General features: G+C 58.9%; 1 protein-coding gene across 1 annotated transcript in view; it reads left to right on the top strand.

Annotated features, from left to right (window-relative positions):
* The first annotated feature begins 840 nt into the window (after positions 1-840).
* The window catches only part of KCNH2 (potassium voltage-gated channel subfamily H member 2), a 54,652-nt gene continuing 29,774 nt past the window's right edge, over positions 841-25,718 (top strand). The window contains exons 1-4 of the mRNA XM_056857191.1: positions 841-924; positions 4,662-4,892; positions 23,604-23,768; positions 25,271-25,708. Of these exons, the coding sequence (XP_056713169.1) occupies positions 849-924; positions 4,662-4,892; positions 23,604-23,768; positions 25,271-25,708 (910 nt within the window). The 5' untranslated portion in view covers positions 841-848. The remainder of the gene's footprint in view (positions 925-4,661; positions 4,893-23,603; positions 23,769-25,270; positions 25,709-25,718) is intronic.

Below are 25,718 nucleotides of genomic sequence, written 5' to 3' on the forward strand. Positions count from 1 at the left end.
CTGCTGCTTTCCCCAACGGTTTCTGTGACCCTTCCTAGGCGGAGAAACGGCCAGCCTTGCCTTCCTGCAAGAAGGCGGGGAATCGTCAAGGGGTCCAGTGTTGGGGGCGGCGGGCCGGGAGGCGAAGGGCCGGCTTTCCACGCGCCGCTCCCAGGAAGGGAGCGCTCGAATCCGCATGAGGGATGGAGAGCAGGGAGGCGGGGCGGGCCAGGCCTTCTGCACGCGCTCAGAGGCGCGCTTGGCCCCGCCGCTCCAGAGTTTCCGGGGGGGGGGGCTCGGCGGCGCCGGCGGCCACCCCTCCGCCGCGGCGCCGCGCGCCTCCATTGGCTGCGCGGCGCGCTCAGCTCCGCCCGGCCCTCGCGCCCGTCCGCCGTCGCCAGCCCGCCCGCCCGCCCGCCTCGCCGCCGTCGGGAGCGCCGCCGCCGGCGCAAGGAGGCGGCAGGCAGCGGGGCCAGCCCGGGAGCCGGAGCGGCGGCGCCCCACACCTCCCGCCCGGCTCTCCCTCTCGCGGCCGGCCGGCCAGCCAGCCAGCCGCCCGCCTTCGCTCGTCCTCCCGCCCTCCTGCCTCGCCTGCTGCCGCCGCCTTTGCCTAAATAAGGACGATGCCGCCGCGCCGCTGAGCCCGCTGAGTGCCGTCCCGTCGAGGCGCCGCCCGCCGCCGCCGCCGCTCCCCTCCCCACCTGCCGCGCTGCGGGCTGGGCGGGCGGGCGGTCGGGGGCCCGTAGGCGGCTGGGCCCGGCGGGCGCGGGCTGGGCCGGGCCCCGGAGCTGGGCCGCCCGCCGGGCCGGGCGGGCGGAGGCGCGCCGGGCCGCCCCCCGCGGGGCGCTCCCCCATGGGCTGACGGCATCATGCCCGTCCGGCGCGGCCACGTCGCCCCCCAGAACACCTTCCTCGACACCATCATCCGCAAGTTCGAGGGGCAGAGTGAGTCGGCGGCAAAGGCGGGGCGGGTCCCCTGGGCGCCCGGGGGGCAGGGGCGGATCCGCGCACCCCCGCAGGGGGTTGGCGTCGCGGCAAAGGCGGGGGGAGCGTCCCCGCACGTGGCCCCGCGGGGGTGGGGGGCTCCTTTGTGGCTCCCAGGAGCGGCCGGGCGGGCGGGGGGCGGCGGGGGCCTCCTGCGCGCCAGAGCGCCCCTTCCCCTCGCCTGCAGACGCCCGGCCGCCTCCCGCGGAGCCCCGCGGCTTCCCTGGCAAGCGGGGCCGGGGCCGGGGCGGGCGGGGCGGGGCGCGTGCCTCCCGGGGTCCCCCAGCGCCGCCCGCCCGCTGTAGGCCGCTGCGTTGCCGGGCCGAGGCAGGCGGCCCCTCGGCGCGGGCGGGCGGCGCGGGGCGAGAGTGGCCCGCCGAGGCCAGGAGCCGCCGCCGAGCCTTTTGGGCGGAGGGCGCCAAGTCCGCAGCCCCGGCCGGGAGGGAGAAGCCCTGGAAGGCGGCGGGGGGGGGGGGCTTGGGGCTCCGTCCCAGCAGCGCCCCTTTCCAGGGAAGAGGAGGGTTCTCCTGCACATGCACAGAGTGCCTTTCTCCCGGGCCTTGGAAGGCCTGCCCGGGCGGCTTGTTCTGGGCCGGGGCAGCCCCCAGAGTGGGGGCCTCTGGCTCGGAAAGAGCGGGGGCGCCCCTCTCGCAGAGACACGGTTGGGAAGGAGCCCCCCCCCCGGCCTGGCTGGCCCAGCACCCCTGCGGTGGGTTTGGCCGGCTGTTCTGCAAGCAGGACGGGGGCGGGGGTCTGGCGTTGGCCCTGCCGCAAGAAGGAAGGGTGGGCGGGGGCTCAGGGCCCCCAGTGGACCCCTTCTCCAGTCACTGGCAGGAGACGGCCTGGCACTCCCTGAAGCCGGGGCTGCTGTGGGGGAGGGGAGAAGCAGCTGGGCAGGAGCTCCTTGGAGGGCAGGCGCCAGCTGAGGGCTGAGAGGTTGGACCAGTCCATTTGGGGGCCTGGGTGGGGCTGAGGCTTCTCTCCCCTCCTTGGCAGAGGACCTCTTCCCTGCCCCCCCCCCAGCCCATCGCTCAGCCTTTCGGCAGCCCTGGGTGCTTTTGACCTTGAGATGTTACCAACGTGTCGAGGGCGCTCTCTGGAGAACGGCTCCGGAGGCATTCTTCTCATTCCTGGTAGGCTGGTCCCGAGGGGGCAGGGGTGCCCCAAGAGATGCCCTCCTGGGCAGCATGTCGACGAGCCCCACAGATCCGTGCCCATTTGTTGTAACTGTTGAACAGTTCCCGCTTTCCACTTCCTCTAGGCTTTAGTAACCACCGCAATTAGGACTTTGCCTCTAGCCCCGATGCCCCCTTGTTTTCCACACTTCACGTAACCTCCCCCACACACACACACACAGGTGTGCTCACTGGGGGCCAGCCTCTTGAGCCCCCAGGCTAGGAAGCAGCCAGCAGCTTTCACGGGCCGAGCAGCAGGCCTTGCTGCTGTTAGTTCCTTGGCCCAGAGTTCGCCCTGCTGCCTGGCACCGCGGAGGCGTTTGTGGTTCCCCTCTTGACAGAGCTCCCGTTGTTCAATGAGAGGGGCTGCAATTCAAAGGGGGTTTTCTGCGCTCTGATCCTAGATGGTTGGGGCCTGCCGCTCTGCATATGCTCAGGGACAGGTGATCCGGAATGGGCCCTGAGATTGGAAACCAGTTCTGGAGCTCTTCATTGCTGAGCTCCGAGCCCCAGCAAGCCCTCCTGAGGTAATCAAACCTCTGGCTGTTCAGCGCAGCTGGGAGAAAAAGACCAGGCTACAGAAGAGTTATGGGTTGCAAACTGCGCTCATGTGTTGGGGACACACAAAGGAAGGGGTCGCAAAGCACAGGCTTCACGTTTCCTTCCCTGCCCCTTCCTAAATCTCCAGCTTGCAAAACGCCAGCCGTCTGGTTGCTTTGGCACCTTGAAAGATTATGCTGGAATCTGAACTATTTTCCAACCGTGCATTTTCAGCTTTCCCACCCAGACATCCTCTGGCCCGTTTCTGCTCAGAATCCCTTTCTCTGGGCTTTTCAGCCCCTTCATGGGCCGCCGCCCCTCCCCCCAGGAGGAAACGGCATCTGTGGGTACCTCCACCCTCTTCGGGGAGAAGGATGAACAGCCGGGCAGTTCTTCTTGCCAACAGTGCCAGGGAGGAACGTGGGACCTTCTCTGCCCCAGAGTGTCTCCTGTTCTTAGGACAGCACTTTTCGTCCCATGCGGGAAGCATCGTACCACTGGGGCGGGGGAGCGGCTTGGCTGCCAAGTGGCACTTTCCCTGGTGGGTCCCTTCATGCGAGGTGGCAAGAATAGGTTGGCCTCTGGGTTCTAGCATCTCGTTTATGAGCAGCACCCTAAATGTTACCAGGATTTTTCCAGGCATGTTGCCATCTGGGGTCCCTTCCTATCATGAAGACTGGTGGTGGGGAGGAAGGGATGAAGGCTTGCAGAATGGAAGCTGTGAATCAGTCCCTCCCCTCCCGCCAAGTCCTCTCCTTTGATGGCATCTGTGGGGAGCTGTCTAGGAACTGGCGCCCCACGTCCCAAGACCACTGTCCGTGGCAAAGTGTGGCTGGTGCGCACTCATTCAGTGGCGCAGATGCATTCTGAACAGCCCTGTGTCACCGTCAGGGGTGCTGCAACCCCCAGTCCTCAGAAGTGGTTGTGTTTAGGAAAACCCAGGTTAAATCTAGTGGGAGGTCAGTCAGCCCGTGTGAGTTCGTGGGGCTTCTGGAGATGGTGATTGGTGAGCAGGCTATGTGGAAGGGTTTGGGGCCCTTTGGGGCTTCTTATTGACCTGTGCCGTGGGCTGGATGCGGGGCAGAGGAGGTCACCAGTCCAGCTCAAATTATCATCTTATTTAATACATTTATGCCCCACCTTTCTCCCCAGTGGGAACCCCAAGCGGCTGACCTCATTTTCCTCTCCTCCATTTTATCCTCACAACAACCCTGGGAGGTAGGTTGGGCCAAGAGTGAGTGACAGGCCCAAGGTCATCCAGCAAGCTTCCATGGCATGAGTGGGGATTTGAACCCAGGTCTTCTGTATTCTAGCCAACACTCTTGATCACTCTACCACGCTGGCTGTCTGGACTCAGAGTCCTGTGCACATGGAGTGAGATGTGTGCCACCTCCCCCACCCCGTTCGCTCCAGCTGGTTCTGCTCCGCCCCTTCTGGAGACTTGCGGTCGCCTTCCTCTGCTGGAGCAGTATGAGGAGGGTGTCCCATTTTCTGTGCAGGATCTGGGCCAGAGGGCTTCCCAAGGCACCATGCTGGCAGCCAGGAGGGTTGTGTGTCTGCCAGCAGAGTCTCTGAATGGCTCAGTGCTTGAACATGCTGCTGATGGCACTCAACTCTGGCACGCGTGGTAAAGATGGAGCTGTTTGCCACCAGCCTCTGGGACTCCTGGGAAATCCCTTGCCACTAATACAAGGCAGACAACCCACCCTTGTCTCCTCTGGCTGGCAGCAGCTCTCCAGGGTGTCAGGCAGGGTCTTCACTATCACCAGTTCCCTGGTTCTTTTTCTCACTAGAAACTTAGGCTGCGGAGGATTGAACACCCATGTCCTTCTGCACACAAAGCAGATGCTCCACCCCTGAGCCACGGCCACCACCCGTTGGGAAGACCCCTCGGTCTCTTTTCCCCCAAAGTTGGCAGGGATATCTGCAGGAGGCCGGGGGCAGATCTCACTGTTCCTCTCTCCTCTCCCCTCCCCCTTGCAGGCCGCAAGTTTATCATTGCCAACGCGCGGGTGGAGAACTGCGCCATCATCTACTGCAACGATGGCTTCTGCGACCTCTGTGGCTACACGCGGGCGGAGGTCATGCAGAAGCCGTGCACCTGTGACTTCCTGTACGGGCCACGCACCCAGAAGAGCTCCACGGCGCAAATTGCCCAGGCCCTCCTGGGCTCCGAGGAGCGCAAGGTGGAGATCTGCTTCTACCGGAAAGATGGTAAGGAGCATCCTGGTGCCTGGGGGTGGGGTGGGGATATGGAGGAAGGACTGGGGGGGGGGGAAAACCTTTGGAAAACAACCCCAATTGTTATGGCCAGAAAATTCTCAGGCCATTTATGCAGGGTCTATTTTGATGCTCATTCAAAGCCCTTTTTAAAAATGTGGCCTTTAAAATTCTTATTCACGGTCCCGACACAAAAAAAGAAATTACACACACACACACACACACACACACACTCACCTGCTCTTTCTTTCGTTCCTTTCATTAGCAATTGCCGTTTGCATAGCTAACGTGTGGCTGTGATTTTGCATGCTTCCTTGAGGGGATTCTTCGAGGTGGGAGTGGAGCAAACACAAAAGGTCACGTTAAAGGGGCTCTTAAGAAATGCGAAGCTGGTATGTACCGGCTTCGCAGTCACTTCCTGAATGAAGGATCAGCGTGAAAAACTCAAAAAAATATGTGGGGCACTTCAGCCTGGAATGCGCTGCTAATTACCAAGCCTAAATGGCCTCAGTTTGACACTCGAATACATGACGTCAGCCCGCCTGCTCTGTCCTGACCAAGGCCCAAGGAGCTCTGGAGGGTGCCGGACCCTCCGTTCCCCCATGCCAGCTCAGTCTGTGCCCTGAGCTTCGGAGCGTCACCAGGCTCTGCTGTCGTCTTTGGGGCTAGAAATGAGACAGCGGGACTGAATTGTGCATCGGAGACAAATTCTTCACCTGCTGGGGCCACTGGCAGACTGCTGGGACTTGAATGTCCAGCCATCCTTCCTCCTTCGGTCTCCCCTTCGCACTCTGGTTTTGTGGTGCTGCCAGCCCAATCTGAGCTCCACGCTTATGCCTTCCTGCCAAATGAATGGATGCAGTTGGTGGAGAAGAATCCCCCGGCCTGGCCCGGAGCCCCAGTTCGCAGTGGTCTGCCTGAGCCGAATGTCTGAGTTGCATTTGGAAGGGAGGTATCAGGGCCACTTCCCTGATCTTAGGGGGCCTTGGCCCATGCCTCCCCCCAAAGAAGAGAGAGGGAGAGGACTCCCCAAACCCAGCTTTGCCACCATCTAGAGAAGCCCCATAAGAGATTACGGGGCGACAGAAAAGCTGGCGGCTTCGACACAGTAGAGGTGAGAAATTGCTGGCTTTGTATGGAAATGATTCACAAGATAGTCTCCCACCCCCTGCCCCAGTTCTTGGGACTTGGTCGGCACCCAGAGGGACTAGAGGAAGCCTATTTGATGCCATCAAAACCTGTTTCCGATCTCCTTGCTGTCGGCGTTGACGTGTTCAGGCTCCAGTCCTGGGGGGCGAAGGGGGGGCTGGAAGGTTTCCAGAATGTCCAGGAATGGGTCTAAAACCTGGCGGGGCTCAGGTGAAGCGAGACCCCGCTGCTCGGAGACCCGTCTGCATCAGTCTTTACAATCTGGACTGTGGCCATGGAGGCTGGTTTCTCTGCAGCTCAGGCTGTGGGGAGGGGGCTGGTGGCAGAGGAGCAGCAACCCTCCCGCCCCATGCTCGGCATGGCTGGGCGGCTGATGGACCTGTCAAACGTTTAGTGCCCGCAGTGGCCCCGGTTTCTGCCTTCTTAGAATGGCTCAAGGCGAGCTGGTCGGCTTGGAGAGGAGCTCTTTGGGGCGAGCACGAGAGGGGAGGCAGGTGATTGAGACGGAGACTGTGGGTCTCCCCCCTTGTGTACAGGGTTGCCAATTCTGGGTTTGGAAATTGCTGGAAATTTTGGGGGGGGGGTAGAGCTTGAGGTGAGCAGGACTTGGGGGAGGGCCCTCAGAGGGGTATAATCTCATGGCTTGCACCCTCCAGAGCTGCCCAATTCTCCAGGGGGACAGACCTCTGTGGCCTGGAGATCAGTAGTAATTCCCAATCTCCAGACCTCACCTGGAGGTTGGCAACCCTGGAACTGGTGCAGGTCACGGTGCCTCTCCCTTTCCCCCTGCTGTGTGGAAGAGGGCTGCTTGGCCCAGGGCCCTGCTGCTCTGGCCAGGCCTTGTGTTTGGGGCCTACCGTCCAAGGGGGCTGTCTAGAGAGCAACCATCTGTGAGACTTCCTCCTGTGATGGGCAGGACCCCCAGAGAGCTGGACTTGACCGGGGTACTCAGGGCTGTTTGCTCCGCCGTGACCTCATCAGCAAAAGAAAGCCTTTGGGTCCCCGACCCAGACTTGGGTGGGGGGAAGTCCCCCTGGAGGTTGCTGGTCCTATAGCTCGCCCAGCCAATTGCTGTGCCTTCCTGGCCTCTCCTGAGCAGCAGCTCGCCCAGGTGAGAAGGCGCCTGCCCCAAGGGAGGAGGAAGCTGCTGTCACCTGGCCCTGGTTGCTAGGTAGCCTGCAAAGGGGGGTAGTTTCCTGTGGCTGCTGCGGAGCCTTTGAAGAAGATCCGTTGAAGCAGAGCCGGAGGGGCTGCGGGGAGAGGTTTGCTCTGCCTGGCCCTGCAGGGCCTCCGTGTCTCTCATGGCTGCTGATGTGCTTTATTCCAAACCAACAACCCCTGGCATTGCCCAGCTGGCATCGTCTCTTCTCTGAGCAGCAGCGCTGGTGCTCGTTGTCAGGGCTGGAAATCCCTGGAGAGCCGCCGCTCTGCCTCCTCTTCCCTGCCCTTCGACAGCCGTTGCAAAGACTGGCCGTCCTCGATGGGGTGGGGGGTTGAGTGTTCCCAGGGGGTCCCTCCCATGCAAACTTCCCGGCTCTGTGGCTTGATCCCATCATTTCTCATCATGGTATGTTTTACCGGGTTGTGGAGTGTTGGGGTTAAAGGGAACAGGCATGACACATTTTCTTGACTCCCGGAGGCCCTGCTCTGTCCAGTGGGTTTTTCTCGCAGGGAGGCTGAGGTGGAGCCGTGGCAGCTGCAGGGGAAATCGAGGCAGGGCCAGCAGCCCAAGGGGCCAGAGGAACCACCTTGCGCAGGGCGGGGGTTGGGGGGCAGCACGTGCCCTCAGGCCCAGAGGAGGGAGACAAGGAGACAGACCCTCTGTGGTGTGTCCAGCCAAGCCCTGTGTCTCTGCGTGAGTCTTGGCCGTGGTGTGGGGCCTCTGGCGAGAGTGACCTCTGCTGGCCTGTGATCGCAGCCACGTCCAAAGAGGCCCACAAGCCCCTTCCAGTGCCACCATCCTGCACCCGTTCGCCAGCCTCGGGGCACCATGAGCAGCAGGCTGCCTGCAAAGAAAGCCGCTTCTTTTGACTGGCACAAGTGAACCAGGCCACCCCTGACCACTGCAGGGTACTGCCAGGCTCCCAGAGGGGCATCCTGGCCAGCTGCCTGTATAGCGAGGAGGTGGAGCCGGGAGGCGGGCTGGCCCCACCCCTCAGCCTTTCCTTTTCCTGCTAGGAAACCCTGGGTGGTTCTCACTCCCTTCTTTCCCTGGCTGGGCAGAGAACAGAGGGGGATTTCATTCCATCCGAAGCCCTTCAGTGCAAAGGCGGGGCAGGGAAACCGGCCCCCCCTTGCCCTGCCTGCTGGAGTGGCTTTTCTAATATTGTGGCAGTCCCCCTGGAGACGTTGCGTGCTGCTTGCCCGGCCTGCACTCGCCTGGCGTCCCACCACCCACAGCTGCGCAGAGATTTACGATTATTTGTGCCTGTATGGAAGGAGGCATCCATCAGGCGCAGACAGGCCCCTTGGCCGGCCGCTCTGGGAACTCTGTGCCACCCAAGGCTGCTCGGGCAGGCCGGCCTGCAGAGCTTCTCCTGGGGGTCGGCCTGTCCAGAGCTGGGGCGTCTCTCTCTTGCCCCGTCGTTGGGGTTCTGCTCCCGACGATGCGGCTATCCAGATGTGCCAGGCTGGATCTGTTGTCATTTATCCAGGTGTCTTGCTGTTGGGAGATCATTCACTCACTAGGAGCAGTAACAGCAAAATTATTTAGATACGTCGGTAGCACACAGGAAGCTGGAATTTGGTCCATGCCTAGACCAGCGTGCCCCTATTAGGGGAGGAGACAAGTGAAAGCCAGACAACCCCACCCCTCTCTCTGGCAACGGGAGGGAGGAATTATGCCTCCTGGAAGAGGCAGCGGATGATGGAGGCGGAGGGTGGGAGTCTCTCCCTCCGAGTGGGATTGGGGGCCAGACACTGAATCTGGAAATGGCCACCTCACCTCTGAAACGTATTATTCCATTCTGCTTTAACCCTCCACTGGTTTGGGAGCAGAAGGGTTTCCAGTGGCAGAAAGCACCTCAAGACATTCTGCCTCACAAACTCCGTGGGGCTGTGAAAATGGGGAGGGGGCTTCCCCAAAACGGAGCAGGTGCTGCCTCGAGCGGGTTTCCGGGAGAAACACTCTGCAGAAATAAGCCTGGTTCATGTGCCATCCAAGACATGATGATTTCGAGCAATCTCTGGTTGTGTGGGGTGCTTGTGAGCACGTGGCCCGCCTCATGCTCGCTCGCTTGGGGAGCCGGTGGAGCCACTGATGGGGGTTGGGGGTTGGGAACTGCTGCATCCTTGCATGGCGGGAGGGGGGAATTGCAGGGGCAGGCAGCTTGGAAGAAGGAGGCGAATGAAAGTTACTCAGAGGCCTTCAAAACCTTGCTTCGACCTCCTGTGGATCTTCTGCAAGTTGGAGACTATTTTATGCATTTCAACAGAGATAAATGTAAAGTTCTGCATTTAGGTAGGAAAAGTCAAACGCATAATTGTAGGATGGGGGAGACTTGTCTTGGCAGTAGTGTGTGCGAAAAGGATCTAGGAATCCTAATAGACCATACACTGAACATGAGTCAGCAGTGTGATGCAATAGCTTAAAAGGCAATTGCAATTCTGGGCTGTATCAACAGAAGTATAGTGTCCAGGACATGTTAAGTGATGGTATCATTTTACTCTGCTCTGGTTAGACCACACCTAGAATATTGTGTTCAGTTTTGGGCACCACAGTTTAAGAAGAATGTAGACAAGCTGGAACATGTCCAGAGGAGGGCAGCAAAGATGGTGAGGGGTCTGGAGACCAACTCCTATATGGAAAGGTTGAAGGAGCTGGGTATGTTTAGCATGAAGAGCAGAAGGCTGAGAGGGGATATGATAACCATCTTCAAGTACTTGTTGGGTTGTCATATAGATGATGGTGCCGAGTTGTTTTCTGTGGCCCAAGAAGGTTGGACCAGAACCAATGGGTTGAAATTAAATCAAAAGAGTTTCCCTCTAGACATTAGGAAGAATTTTCTAACAGTTAGAGTTGTTCCTCAGTGGAACAGACTTCCTCGGGAGGTGGTGGGCTCTCCTTCCCTGGAGGTTTTTAAGTAGAGGCTAGATGGCCATCTGTCAGTAATGCTGATTCTGTGAACTTAGGCAGATCATGAGAGGGAGGGCAGGAAGGGTTGTGTCGGTCCTTGGCTCTCGTGACTCCTTCTTCCATGCCCAGGGAAATGTCAATCGCCACTTTGGGGTCAGGAAGCAATTTTCCTTCAGGCCAGATTGGTCAGGGATACCGGAGGGTCCCCCCCATCATAAAATCATAGAGTTGGATGGGACCACCAGGGTCATCTAGTCCAACCCCCTTCACAATGAAGGAAATTCACAACTACCTCCCCCCACACCCCCAGTGACCCCTACTCCATGCCCAGAAGATGGCCAAGGTGCCCTCTCTCTCATCATCTGCCTAAGGTAATAGAATCAGTATTACTGACAGATGGCCATCTAGCCTCTGCTTCAAAACCTCCAGGGAAGGAGAGCTCGCCACCTCCTGAGGAAGCCGGTTCCACTGAGGAGCCGCTCTGACTGTCAGAAAGTTCTTCCTAATGTCTAGACGGAAACTCTTCCTTCCCTGCCTGCCCTCCACTGGCTTTCCTTCTGGGTCTGCTGATAAGATCACCATCCACTTGCAACTCTCCAGCCTTTCCCCACAGAAAAGGTGCTCCAACCCCTGAATCATCTTGGTTGCCCCTTTCTGTACTTTTTCCAGCTCTGCCGTGTCCTTTTTGAGATACAGTGACCAGAACTGTGCAGAGCGTTTCAAACGGGGCTGCACCAGAGATCTGTTCAAGGACGTTAGAATATTGGCTGTTTTGCTCATTCCTAGCACACAGTTTCCTTTTTTCCACTGCTGTCTCACACTCGGTCAGTGTTTTTTGTTGTGCTTCCCCAAGATCTCTAACCATTTAACTCTCAGCCAGTTCAGCATATATTTAAGATTAGGATTTTTTTTGTCCCACGGTGCATCACATGACACTCAGCCCCTCTGAACTTCATTTGCCAGGTTGTTACCCCATTCACCCAATTCTCCTGCATTTCTTCACAGTCAGCCTTGAGTTTTGCCATCCTGAATAGTTTGGTATAATCTGCAAACCTGGGAAATAGCACGGATCCCAATATTGATCCTTGTGGGACTCCACTACTCACTTGTTGTGAGGGGGGGGAGGCCAGGGGGCTAGGGAGGGAGGAATGTCTCCACCCTTCCTCACTGGCCTTTAAACTTGGCCCTGTCTGGTGGGGGGGGGGCACTGCACAGAGCAGAGCCAAGCACCCGTAGATCCACAAAGCCTTCTCAGATGCCAGTCTGAGCTCTGCCTGTAACGCTACCCGTAACCGCTGTCCTCTTCACCAAGTGTTCTTCTCCAGGCCCCATTTCCCAGGGCCAGCTGGGCCATCTTCTCTGCTCCTCACTGGCCTCAAGACGAGAAAGAGATTTTTTCGGAGCCAATTTGAGCAGGGGCCAGTTTAGACTATTCTTCCGTAAATCAATTTACCATTTTTTAGATGCCGGTGACATTTAGGAAATATCGCAGCGCGCAGTGGGAAGCAGAGCAAAGTTCTCTGGATTGAAACCTCTTCTCTGTGGCAGTGGTGACTTTGCCTGAGCTTCCTTGAAGAGCAGGGCCAAAGACAAAGCGCTCCCTGCCAGGCAGGTCCTCCAAGACTGGTGTGTGTGTGTGTCTCTTTGGGCTTCTTGAGGATGCCGCCCGGCCACGCAGGGGGTGCCTCCTGCTTATGGCTCTTGCAGACGGATCCCTGGCTTTGAGCACAGCTTCTAGGGGCCTTCAGTTGTTGAGCCTCAGAGGGACAGGCGGCTTAAGGGGCCCCCATCGGCAGCAAAGGCTTGAATGGCTAAAGGAAAAGGGTGCAGAAGAGAGAGTTCTCAGCACTGCTCTCGCGCCCTGGCTTTCTGTCGTGGCCCCCTGATCCCCGATAGCCCTGCCATGGGGGGGGGGGATTTGGGGCCGGGTGAGACACCAAGGCCGCCGGGTACCAGGCTGCTCCACTCCCCCTCCCCCTCCCTGCGGGCCTCCCGCACCAGGTGTCTCTCCTCTCAGGAGGCATCTGCCTCCGGCTCGCGTCAGCTCCGCGGGCCCAGTTCCGGCAGGCCGGGTAAACAAAGCCCAGCCGGCTCCCAGCTGCAGCCAGCAGCAGCCGCGTCCCCCCCCCTCCACCTCCCATGGTCCTCCTTGCTCAGGCAAGAGGGCCCGTGAGGAGCAGAGGACGTGGGCCAGATCCACTCGGGCTCCCCTCTGCGTGATAGGCCCAGGAGTGGGGGGGGTCTGCCAGGGGGACAGGGAGGGGCCATAGCAGGGCCCCTCTCCCTCCCCCATTCAAGGCTTTGAGTGTGTTTATGTGGCTCATGCACATTTGGCGCGTGTGTCTGTTTAGAAATTGTTCCCAATTTCACGTGCACATGAAGCTGCCATCTAATGAATCAGACCTTTGGTCCATCAAGGTCAGTCTTGCGTACTCAGACCAGCAGCAGCTGTCCAGGGTCTCAGGCTGAGGCCCTTCACGTCACCTAAAATCTGGTCCTTTATTAACCGGAGATGCTGCCGGGGACTGAACCTGGGACCTTCTGCCTGCCAAGCAGAGGCTCTTCCGCTGAGTCACTCCCCACCCCCACCCTCCTCTCCTGGTGCCGCTCAAAGACTTCTCGGTCCAGACGTTATAGGTGAGATTTCTCTCCAGGGGCAGGCCCCATGGTGCGATCCGCTTCCTCCATGCTTAAAAATCCACTCAGGTATCCCAGTCAAGCAGTGGCGGATCTACTGTGAAACTAACGAAGCTGAAGCTTCAGGGCCCCAAAATCCCGGAGGGGCCCCCTGAAGCAACTTTTTTTTAATGAATTAATTTTTCAACAAAATTGAGGTTTTTTTAAGTGTTTGTTATTAAAATAAGGCTATTTTAGCGACAAAATCATAAGCCAATGGATTGAAGTACTTAATATTGACCTTAGAATATGCTCTGATACCCATTCCATATGGCCTCAAAATGTCCCTGTAATTGGTCAAATTGCAAAATTTCCTGGGGCTTGCAGCACCTGAACCCCCAGCTGTATGGGCTCTTTCAGCTCCCCAGAATCTATTCATAGCCTACATTTTGGCAGCTGGATCCTCGAATCCTTCGTTGGTGCATGGCTTGATAGTTCTATATCTCAGCCCTTAGGATAGAGCCAGTCGGAACCATAAAAAGACATCTGAATTCTCAATTCAGGCTGCACTCGTCTCGCTTGTGCATTTTAACACCAAAAATCAGATTTTCACCTCTTTATCGTAATGAGCCACTTCTGATGACCTTCTGCCTCTCTGTTAGAGAATGAACCGTTTTCCGTGCATTGATGTTGGGTGGTGTGATTTCTGTTCCTCCAAATTTTCTTTTTCTTCATTTTTGGTACGTTTTTGATTATATCTTTGCTAGTGTTAAAAATGTATAGGTCAAGGTGTGCTTATAAGCTTGGTCCATAGCACGGATAATATTTTTATGTGTATATTTCTACTGGTTTTGTTAGCCAGTTCCCATATTTACTGAGATATTTCTGTTTTTTAGAATATTTTTTTTATATTTTGCTTATTCAGTTGAGTTATTTGAAAGTGGCAGGACCTGGCTTGAATTCTCATTTACTGCATTTCTAGTGGTAGAATTCTTTGCAGACAGTTCAACGTAAGTATTCACATGGGTCATGTCGAGGGTAATGCCTTTATAATGTTGGATGTTGCCCTATTGTTGCTGGTTGCGAAGGGCCCCCCATAACAGTTCAAGCTTCAGGGTCCCAAAAATGTAGGGCCGCTACTGAGTCCAGAGTCCAGCATAAGCCCTGCTGGGGGAGGCAAAGCCGTCTGAATCAGCGCTCCCCTTCTCCCAGGCAAGGGAGATTTGGAAGGAAGCGGGTGCTGCTTCCGAAATAGAACGCACGGCAGCATCTCCCCATTCGCTTGCTTGCAAAGGGGCTAATTAGGAGCTAATGAAGTCGTGGGGCCAAGCCTGAAATGCCTGGTGGCAGCTGCAGCAGGGACGGGCCCCCTCGAAGGATGGGGGGGGGTGAGGGAAAGTGACTGGCCCAAGGTCACCCTGAACTACATCTCTCTGGGCTGGGAGGGGGGCACTTTTTGCTTCATCCCTCTGGTTGTAAACAAGGAGACCCGGCTCCACACGGAAGCACACGAGTGATGGAGCCCCTCTGCCTCGAACCCATGAAAAAGAAGCCCTGTGTGTAGCTTATTCCAGAACAGCACTGTTGGTGCCTGGACATTTTCAGACTCCCGCCACAGTGAAGAGAAGTATTTTATCGTTGGCTATTTATGGCGGCAGATAGCAGGGGAGCAAAGGTCATCTGGTCAGTGCCAGGTGCTGGAGCAAGACCTGTCAGCTGCTCGCTCCCTGGGCAGGGATGCTCGGGCGCCCCTTGTCCAGCCGGGCGCTGGGGCATGCGTGGGACTGACCCACGTACCCTGGGCAGAGGTGGCAGAGGCCTCCCGCATCCAGTGGGCTGGTAGCGGCTGCCGGCTTGGAGGGGGAGGGGAGGGAGCAGCAGTTTCCCGGCCCTTGTTTCCTGGGGGTCAGCCTCTCCCCCCCCCCGCCCCTCCAGGCAGCACCAGCTGAGCTGGACGGCTGTTTCACACCGAGGAGGAGGGGGGGGCATGGGGAGGCCTGCCTGCTGGCCTCTTCTTCAGGCAGGCCTCTTGGCAGGCGGGCGGCCCTGCTGACAGCTGTGTATTCTTGGTGTCTCCGGGCTGCGGCGGTTCTGGGCTGCGTCAGCGGCGGGGCCTGCAGAGTGATAAACTCTGGCTCCCGGATTGGGCTGGGGAGCAGAGGGCTCTTTGGGACAGGCCTGCGGAGTGCGTGCCTGTTGCCGTGGAAACCCTTTTAGGTCGGGACCCTCCTTGTGCACCGCGGCCCCCGAGCAGGAGCGATGAGGGGCCCCGAGGCAGAGCGCCGGGCTGGGAGGCTGACTCTCCTGCCAAAGGCCCAGGTGAGGGGGAGCAGGGAAGCCCCGCCAGGCCCCGCCCACGGGCGAGAATCCGGAGCAGGTGGACTGACTCAGCAGGAGGCAACTGGGTGGGCTGACGGGTGGGGCCCCTGCCTCGGTTTCCCTGCCGGCCCACGGGCACCCCTGGGGAACACACTGCACAGAGACACTGCCAGCGGGGTGGCCAGCTGCGGGGTGGGAAATACCTGGCGATTGGGGGAGGGGGCGGAGCCTGAGGAGGGCACTCAGAGCAGGAAGACCTGCCAGGGCGAGGGTGCCAGGCATCAGCCTGTGCCAGCTGGCCCCCGGCAGCACCCGCAGTCTCAGCTGGAGTTTGGTTCTCCCCCGCCGCCTGCACCTGATGCCCCCTCCTCTCAGCCTTCGGGAGCTGCTGGTTCGCTCCCAGCGGAGATCTTGAGAGCAGCCAGAGGGCAGAGGAGCAGAGGGCGCTGCCAACAGCCTTGGGGGGGGGGGTGCATCAGCCCGGTGGGGCCAGGCCCTCTCCCCCCAGGCTAGCTCAGCAGGTGCCTGTGCCCCACAGGAGGGGGGGCGCCTGTGAGAGCCCTTGCGCGGGGCGGGGCGGGGGGCGGCCCCTGGAAGAGGCCTTTGCCGCGCGGAGCCCCGGCTGCTTGGCCTCGCCCGCCCGCTTGGCCCCTCTGCCCTGGGGGCCGCGCTGGTCCCGGGAGGCAGCCGGCGGGGGGGGGTTGGGGGGGGGAGGAGGCCGGCCGTCGGGGGGCTCTGGCAGGGAGGGAAACTCCCGGCTGCGGTCGGCCCAGAGACGTTGGCCGCTTGATCGCTGGGGGGGGGGGAGAGAACTCTGCCCATGTGCAGAGGCTGCCTTTGTCCTCGCCAGATGTGGCTCGCGCAGTGGGTGGGGCAGGGCCAAGAGGGATGCTTCCCCGTCGGCCCCGCGGCCTCCCCCCAGAACGGCCCCACGCGGGGGCAAGAGGGGAGGGGGGGCTTGCGCAGCGACGACGGCGCCTCCCTCCCGCGCGGGGCGCCCCCGGGAGGCTGCGCGCGCCTGCTTGGCAGGGCAGAAGCGGAGGGGGGGGGCCCCCGCAGGGGGTGAGGGGGGGGTTGTCCTGGGCTCGGATGATCTGCAGCTGGGCCAAAGGTGGCCGGTGCGCCGTTTCAGGCTGTCGGTCTCTCCGCGGAGAAGGGAAGGCAGTCTGCGCAAGCTCAGAGGCACCGTCTTCTTTCCTGCCTGTGCTTTGGGCGGGGCAGGCGACAGGAAGGGCCCCGAGGGGGAGAGAGCCCTGGCCGATCGGACCCCCCCCCAGCTGAGCCTGTGGCGGGTGGGAGCTTTGCAGAGGGGGGGGGCTCGACCGGTCGGCGCCAGGAGCCCAAGGGACTGGGGAGGGGGGAGCGGGCTGAGCCCCCCCGGCCCCTCTCCTGGCTCCCTGCAGGGGCCCCTCCGGGCCAGCAGCCGGCCTCGGCCAAACGCGGCAGGTGAAGCTTTTCCCACCGCGCCCGGCGAAGGCGTCCCTGCGAGCCCCCCCCGCCCCCCCTCGGAACCGGGGCAGGGGGGCCTGTGCTGCCTCCCCCCCCCCGCCACCTTGTATGGGCAGTTTCAAGGCAAGAGCGCCACCTGCCGACCAGAAGGCAGACGTGCGCCCCCAAACACGCACGAGCTCGAACGCGCCGCGCCGCGCGGACCCCAGGGAGGGAGGGTCGGAGGGAGGGAGGGTCGGACCCCCCGGCGCTCCAAGCCGCCCTCTGGGGGGCGACCCCCACGCTCGCCGCCTCAGTGCGACCTTATTATCGGAGCCAGGAGTCACAAGAGAAGCGTGTGTCTGAGCACGTCCAGACTGGCTCTCACCACTGAGCCCCGCTGCCGGCCCTCCTCGTGAATGACCAGGGATTGGCTCACCCCTTACTTTCAGGAGAGCAGTCGGGAGGGGGGCAACGGGGGTCTTGTGGGGACTCTTGCTCGCATGCCCCCCTCCACCAGATGTTTCCAAGCCTGCAGATATGCCGTCTTCCCACCTCTGTGGCTTGACAGGCAGGGATGAAGCCCCCGGATCCTGGCCTCTGCAGGAGGGGGGGCTGGAGGTCAGCACGGACCCTCCCTCCCTCCTGGCTTCTTTTCTGCCCACTCCCCCATACCTCCCTCTCTTTCTCTCCTTCCTCCAGAGAGCCCCAGGTGACCCCCCCCCCACACACACACACGCACATGAGTCTCCTCTGCTCCTCCAGCAGAGGCAGCGGGGGTGGCTGGCCCAGAGCCCCAGGATCTGAGCCCAGGTCTCCTCTGGGCATCCTCCGACTCTCTTTGTGTGCTTTATTGGTACCCCAGTTGACAAGTGCGGATGCCTTTGCTGCCAGCTGTGTAGGCGGGCTGGGAAGCGGGCTGGGCGCCCTCGCTCTGCCCCCAGGGCCCATAGAGGGGAAGGCCGAGCGGACGTCAAGTGCGGCACGGGGCTGAACCTCGGCTGGCCTGGCTTGCAAGGACCAGCCCGGCCCACCTGAACAAGGAGGACCCCGAGGCAGACGAGCCCACCAGGAGAGGCCCAGCCTCCTTATCACCCCTCCCTCCCTCCTGGGGTCAGGCTGCCCTCTTCCCGCGGGAGCTCGTTGTCATGGTGTTGCTCCTGGCCACAGCCATATTTAGGCATAAATTCCCGTCCGGCTCCTCATGCCAAGTTCTGCAGCCATTTCCAGGGCTGCTGCTTCCCGTCCCAAGCGGGGATCTCAGGCTGGGTGGCCGGAGGGCAGCTCTGGCCCGGTGGGTGAGCGTGAGGGGAGGGAGGCCGCGGGACTCTGCCCGTGCTCAGGCGGTGTCGAACTGCCCTCTCGGTGAGGCCAGGGCCCAGGGAGGGCCGCCTGGCCTTGCCCGGCACACACACATGGTGAGTACCAGCTGTGCTGTGGCCAGACAGGGTAAGGTCCAGCTGTGCCAGGCTGGAGGAGGTTTTCTGGCCAGTGTGCCGCTGCTGCCCATGCCCCCTCCAGAGCTGGCCAGGGTTGGGGGTGCTGAGGAGGAGGTCGCTGAAGACAGACGGGACCTGAAGCTGCCAAGGCCCGCCCGGGTGGGTGCTGACTGTGGCCAGTCAGTGGGGAAGAAGGACACTGCACATTCTCAGAAGCTTTGGCTAGGCCGCTGCTTTCCACCTAGGCCGCAGGGAGGCACTGCAGGACTCGTGGGTGTCTCAGAGGGGGCCTGAGAAGAGGAGGTGAGAGGTGGACGGAGGCCTCAGTGGTCCCCAGAGAGGGAGCATCATTGGGCTGCAGAGGGAGGGGCTTTTGTGGCCAGCTAACCCCCCCCCCCCGCACACACACACCGGCTGTTGATGAGAAGCAGGCAAGAGCCAGTGTGGTGTAGTGGTTAGAGTCTTGGACTAGCGCCGGAGGAGGCCTGGTACAAATCCCCAGGAAGCTCGCTGGGTGGCCACAGTCACTCCCTTTCCTCCTGCTCTGCCTCACAGGATTGTTGTGTGGATAAAAGGAAGAAGAGAGCTGTTCCTGTGTCCTTGGGTGAGGATGTCCTGGAGGAGACAGGAGCTGGGCTGTAGAAGCCAAGAACTTCTTGGTGCATGTACAGAGTACCTTTTCCTTAGCAGGGAGTGCTCACAGACACCTGGTGGGGAGCAGAACCCCCGGAGGGCTTGAGCAGTTTGCAGAGCAGCCAAAGCAGCAGGGGTGTGTGTGTGGGGGTGTCTTCGGCCAGCCTGGCCTCGGACGGCCTCTGCTCCACAGCGGGGGTGGGGTGGGGCTCGGTGCGTCTTTAAGCAGATCCCAGGAAGATTTTGCCGCTGCGCCTCAAATCCCTGGAGAAATGAGGTCAGGGTGGTTGTGCCGCCAGCAGCCGCCACCCTTCCGGGGGGCGCCGAACATGGCCCCGCACCCTGGCTGCTAAGCCACCCGTTCCCAGGCTAGGCTGCCCCTTTGCTTGGGGGGGGCATGTCTAGGGGCACAGCAGCAGGTTCTGCTGGCACCCTGTAGGGCAGCTAGGGGCTGGGATGGGGGGGTTGGAGTCAGGGCACAGATGCCTCCTCCCCCCCACCAACAGAGGGGGCTGCTCCGTCCCTGCTGGCTGGGAGAGATAATCCGTCCAGGGCTGGAGGGGTGTTCACAGCTGCTGGAGCCAGAGGGTGCAGGATTAGGGCTGCAGCTGTGAGCATCCTTGGCGCTGCCCCGTTCCGCTTGGCCTCCTGCCAACCCGTGTTCTGTATGGGGGGCCCCCGACAAAACTGCTGAGCGTTGAAAGGGCTCTTGTGGCGTTGCCTATCGCCCTTTTTCAGGGGCCGAGGGGAGGCAAGTGAGTTTGCACCTGGGGGCTTCCTGCTTCCACCTGGGGCCGTGTGGGGTCTGCTGGACAGAGTAGCCCTGGAAGGAGGTGGAGTCCGGGGTGTGGCGGGGGGAGGTTGGAGCCCTGGTCAGAGCAGTGCAGGAAGCTCTATTTGCATCCGGGACATCATGGGAGAGGGTTAAATTGCTCCGCCCAGGCCATTGCCCCAATTAGGGATGGTCTCGGCCACGGGGCATCCTGGGCTGCTGCCCGGGGCCCCATGCTGGGGGAGGGGGATCTGTGCTGAGAGCCCCATCAACCTGAAGCCAGCGGTCTCAGCAGCCACCCCCCCCAAATCCTTGCTGCAGTAGTTACCGCTGGGAAAGGGCAGTGGACTGATAGGCGGTCATTCCCCCACACACACACCATACAGCTGACTGTTCTCACCCCCGCCCTGAGTGATTCCGGGGCATCATCCTTGTCTTGCCTGGGGCCCCAGAATCACCAGCTCTGCCTCTGTCCCCACATCTTTTGGAATGCATGGGACCCCAGGCCCACCCTTTGGCCCCCTACAGCATCCAGCGTGGTGTAGTGGCTAAGTGGTGGTTTGGAGCGGTGGAGTCTGATCTGGAGAACCGGGTTTGATTCCCCACTCCTCCACATGAGCGGCAGAGGCTCATCTGGTGAACTCGATTTGTCTCCCCGCTCCTACACACGAAGCCAGTTGGGTGACCTTGGGCTAGTCACACTCTCTCAGCCCCACCTACCTCACAGGGTGTCTGTTGTGGGGAGGGGGAGGGGAAGGTGACTGTAAGCCGGTTTGAGTCTCCCTTAAGTGGTAGAGAAAGTCAGCATATAAAAACCAACTCTTCTTCTTCTATCCCTCTTTCCCTGGCTTGTTCAATTAATCATAGAATCATAGTGTTGGAAGGGATCACCAGGGTCATCTAGCCCAACCCCCTCACAATGCAGGAAATTCACAACTACCTCCCCCCCACACCCTGAGTGACCCCTACTCCATGCCCAGAAGATGCCAAAAAAAACCCCAACCCTCTGGGATCCTTGACCAATCTGGCCTGAAGGAAAATTGCTTCCTGACCCCAAGTGGCAATCGACATTTCCCTGGGCATGGAAGAAGGGGCCACGAGAGCCAAGCAGTGATGCAACCATTCCTGCCCTCCCTCTCATGAACTGCCTAAGTTCACAGAATCAACATTGCTGACAGATGGCCATCTAGCTTCTGCTTAAAAATCTCCAAAGGAGAGCCCACCACTTCCCAAGGAAGCCTGATCCACTGAGGAATCTCTCTGTCAGGTAGTTCTTCCTAATGTTTAGCCGAAAACAATTTTGATTCAGTTTCAACCCGTTGGTTCTGGTCCAACCTTCTGGGGCAACAGAAAACAACTTCACTCCATCCTTTATATGAAAGCCCTTCGAATACTTGAAGATGGCTATCATATCACCTCTCAGTCTTAAGGCTAAACATTCCCAGCTCCTTCAACCTTTCTTCCTAGGACTCGGTCTCCAGACCCCTCACCATCTTTGTTGCCCTCCTCTGGACACATTCCAACTTGTCTGCATCCTTCTTGAATTGCTGTGCCCAAAACTGAACACAGTACTCTTGGTGAGGTCTAACCCGAGCAGAGCAAAGCGATACCACCACTTTGCACGAGCTGGACACTATACTTCTGTTGATGCAGCCCAAAATTGTGTTTGCCTTTTTAGTTACTGCATTACTTCTGATTCATGTTCTATCTATGGTCTACTAAAACCCCTATAACCGTTTCGCATACACTACTGCCAAGACAAGTCTCTCTACCTAAATGAAGAACTTTACATTTATCTCAGTTGAAATTCATTTTATTAGTTTTAGCCCAGTTTTCCAGCCTGTCAAGATCATCCTGTATCCTGGCTCTGTCTTCTACCATATTTGCTACCCCTCCCAATTTAGCATCATCTGCAAATTTAATAAGCATCCCTTCTATTGTCGAAGGCTTTCACGGTCAGAGTTCATTGGTTCTTGTAGGTTATCCGGGCTGTGTAACCGTGGTCTTGGAATTTTCTTTCCTGACGTTTCGCCAGCAACTGTGGCAGGCATCTTCAGAGTAGTAACACTGGAGAGACACTGTCCTTCAGTGTTACTACTCTGAAGATGCCTGCCACAGTTGCTGGCGAAACGTCAGGAAAGAAAATTCCAAGACCACGGTTACACAGCCCGGATAACCTACAAGAACCATCCCTTCTATTCCTTCATCCAAATCATTTATAAAGATGTTGAACAACACAGATCCCTGAGGCACTCCGCTAGTCACTTCTCTCCAAGTGGATGAGGAACCATTAACAAGCACTTTTCGGGTGCGATCTGTCAACCAGGTACAGATCCACCTAATAGGATCTAAACCATATTTTACCATCTTGTCAACAAGAATGTTATGTGGAATCTTATCAAAAGCCTTACTGAAATCAAGATAAACTATTTCCACAGCATTCCCTGATCCAGCAAGGTAGTAACTTCCTAAAAAAAGGAGAGAGAAGGTTAGTCTGACATGACTTGTTCTTGAGAAACCCGTGCTGGCTCTTAGTAATCACAGCTGTGTTTTTTTTTTAAATGTTCAAGGACTGACTGATGATTTGTTTGAAAACCTTTCCCCGTATAGAAGTCAAGCTGATGGGTTGGTTGTTATCCAGGTCCTCCTTTTTCCCCTTCTTGAAGGTGGGGACAACATTTGCCCGCCTCCAATCTTCTGGTACCTCACCTGTTGAGCACCGCTTCCCTCGCAAGAAAACACTGAGGAAAAGTAGGAGTTGAGGTGTTCTGCCCTCTCTTCATCTCCTGTTACAGTTTCACTTTTCGGTCCCCGCAGTGGGCTTATCATGTCCTTGTTCTTATTCTTACTCTGTACATAGGAAAAGAACCCCCCCTTTTTTTGTGATTAGCATCTCTGGCTAGCCTAAGCTCATACTGAGCTTTAGCTTTCCTAACATTCTCCCTACAGTGATTGCTCTTAAGGTCTTGGCCCCCAACAGCCTGCCTGATGTCATGCTGGCTGCAGAGAGGCCCACTGGGTTGCAGGGCCACCACCCACACTGTCCCCCCCCCCAGGAGTGCGGGCAGTACCCAGCCCCCATTTCAGACAGCCTGCATGCGGGAAATGCTCTCTCATTTAATTCCTATCTCGTCAGATTGGTTGGATGATCTCAAGGCAGCTAATGCAAGTGGGTGTTGCAGAGGGTTAACCTGACGAAACTGAGGCAGTATCGGAGCCAGCCTGTACCGCAGGGCTTCCCACTTTTGCCTTTTAAGACTGTGGATGGCAATTCTGGTTGCTTGTAGATCAAGATGTGTATGTTTCTGCTGAAGTTTCTGCATCGAATGAAGCGGCCTCTGGCCTGGAGCAGCTAACACTTCCGTAACTCTGCAGGGCTTTCTGGTGCCAGCAGACACCTTTTCTGCTTTTGCAAAACAGCAGGTTTTTAAAAATCTGCTGCCGGAATGCCCTCGGGCACAGGAAAAAAATGCATTGAAAGAGGAGTTTTAGAAGCCTGCTTGCTTGGGATGGAGGGGGGGAGGGCAAAGCCAGGGTGCAAACGGCCCCAGGCCAGCCCTGAAGCCCCTCCCCACAATGTCACCCGAAAAAAAGCAGGGTCTTGGTGGTGGTGGTGGGAAGGGCCATCAAATCACAGGGGTTTCAAGGCAAGACTTCCAGGGGTGGTTTTGCCATCGCCTGCCACTGCGTAGCAACCCTGGACTTCCTTGGTGGTCTCCCATCCAAGCACCAGTCAGGACCACTGCTGCCGAACTTCTGAGACCTGATGAGTCTGGGCTAGCCTGGGCAGAGTATACACACGGTCAGTAAATCCAAAGGCCCCAATCTCACCTCTGCCAGCATTCCTGTTAGAGCGTTCTGTCCATGGACAGAGTTCGCTAGAAGTTCCCAGCATCTCTGCCAGCAAATTAAGCCTTGCAAAGCCTGAGTTACTTGATTCAAAGAGCTCGGGTTTCAGAAAAAGCTCGAAGGCAGAGCTCGAAGGTTTGGTAAGCAGCGGGGGGTGGGGGTGTTCCCTTGGGACGAAAAGTAGCAACGTAAGAATCCTCGGTGGACACCAGGAATGCAGCTATTGCAAGAGACCCCTTCTGGCTGGGGACTTCCTTTGCATCATGGGAGGGGGCAGGGCTGACGTGTGGCACCCTTTTGGCACCCCTTCCCACCTACTTCCATTGCAAAGCCTTTCTCCCCCCCCCCCGCCTGCTCCTCAGCGTCACAGAGGAACTGATGGCCCCTTCTCTTTCTCTCTCTCTCTCTCCCCCACCCCTTTACAGGGAGCTGCTTCCTGTGCCTGGTTGATGTGGTGCCCGTGAAGAACGAGGATGGGGCCGTCATAATGTTCATCCTCAACTTTGAGGTGGTGATGGAGAGGGACCTGCTGACCAGCCCGGTCAAGAACACCAACCACTGGGTCTCACCGGCAGCCTGGCTCCCCACAGGTGGGGGTCTCTTGCTTTGGTTCCGCGGCATGCCCATCTGGCAGCTGCCCTCGAGGTCCACCTGTGCACGGGCTGTCCAGGGCGCCTGTGCTGCCCCCCCCCATGCTCCCGTCTCCGGACTCTCCTCTGGTCGCCGGCTGCCATGGCTCCCCGTGTTCCCAGGGCCATTGCTCCTGGCTCCGGATTCCCCGGTGTGGGAAGGAAGGAAGGGGGGCTCCCGTGGCCGGCTCCAGCCTGTGCCTTGTGTCCAGGAGGAGGCCTGGCCAGCACGAACATGGTAGGGCTGATCCTGGGGGGGGGGGCATTTCCTGACTACAGAGGCACCACTGTGGGTCAGCCTCCATTGGCATTTGAGGAGGTGGCGTGCAGGAGGGTGCAACGGGTATGGCTGTGCCAAAGAGACGGGCAGGCGAGTCCAAAAGGGGTTCAAGTCAGGCTTCCTCTGGTAGCTTTGTCCTAAAGTGCCTTCAGCATTTTTCATCAACCAAGGTGGGCTTCCGCACCACCACTTCTGCACTCTTCCACTATTCCATTTTCACTACTGTTAAGTGCTGGAATAATTGTGTGTGTGTGGGGGGGGGTGCCCCGTGGCATTCAGCCAAGCCCTCTGTTCCCCCTTCGGTTGCTTGGAGGTCAGAGCCGCTTAGCGACAGCTCCTCTATTCTCTGCGAGGGCCACCTTCCCCGCAGGCCCCTTCCCTTCACAGCGGCTTCTGATTCTCTGCTTCAGCGCCGTTGCCTCCTGTTCAGAGGGCATGCCTGCATCAGTTCTTGTTCAGGGCAGGTAGGGTATTAATCGTTACGTCTGTCTTGCAGCCAAAACCATTACTCATTTAGTTTATTATTACAACTTCATAATTACAGCTCTAGAATAATATTTTTTAAAAAGCTTACAGTGTCTTTAGCTGCAAAGAGAGACCCATTTCCCCCCCAAACCAACTCCCAGAAGAATTGGCAGGTGTTACTAGAGAGCAGCCCACCCGAGAACCAGGAGTCCTGCTGGCCACAGCCATGCAAGGCCCCTCTGGGCCGCTCAAGACATCCTTCTCTTTCATATATCAGATTTGTAGCCTGCTCTTCCCCCATAGGAGTTCAGTGCAGGGGCACACAAGCATGCCCGTTTCTAGCCTCACCACACAGCCCTGTGAGGTAGGCAAGGCAGAACAAGAAGGCCACAGGCTCCCATGTGACAAGGATTTGTGGTTGTGTTCCCCCCTGCCTTTGAAGCTGCATTCACATGAGCGAGGTCTAGCCGGGTCAGGGTTATCCTGAGCTCTCCACTTTCCAGCCCCCCTTCCCATGTGCAGGACCCCTGCCCTCCTTTCCCTCCACACTAGCAGGGCTGTGTTAAGCAAAGTCCTAGGGGGATGTCCCAAAAGTCCCCTTTCCACAGAGCGAGCATCCCTTCCACACAGAGGGATTCTGGGCTCGGTTCCGATTCTGAGCCCAGCTCCTCTCTCTCTCTCTCTCTCCCCCCCCCCCCCCCCCACAAATCCTTCTCAGGCCGTGGCAAGTCCTTCCGGCTGAAGCTGCCTGCGTTGCTGGCCTTGGCCGGCAGCAAGCAGTCGCTGCCGCAGGATGACCCCGACGAAGAGGGGGTGGTGGATCTTTCCAAGCAGAGCAGCGAGTCGGTGGCCCTGGACGAGGTCCCCTCCTCCTCCCTGGACAACAACTGCCTGGGCTGTGGGGAGCCGGAAGACCGGCAGGCCTTGATGGAGCGCGAGGGGGGCCGGGAGTCGGAGCCCCCCGTCACCCACTCCTCGCCCCGGGTGGACAAGGCCCGCCTCAACCTGGACACCTCCTTCTCCAACTGCAGCCTGACCCGCAGCCGCTCCCGCGAGAGCTTCTTCAGCGTGCGCCGAGCATCCTCCGTGGACGACATAGAGGCCATGAAGGCCGAGGGCGAGAAGGGGCGGGGCCAGAGCCGCCACGCCAGCACAGGTATGGGGAG

Source organism: Euleptes europaea, chromosome 11 (genome assembly GCF_029931775.1).
Source record: "Euleptes europaea isolate rEulEur1 chromosome 11, rEulEur1.hap1, whole genome shotgun sequence".
Taxonomy (NCBI): domain Eukaryota; kingdom Metazoa; phylum Chordata; class Lepidosauria; order Squamata; family Sphaerodactylidae; genus Euleptes; species Euleptes europaea.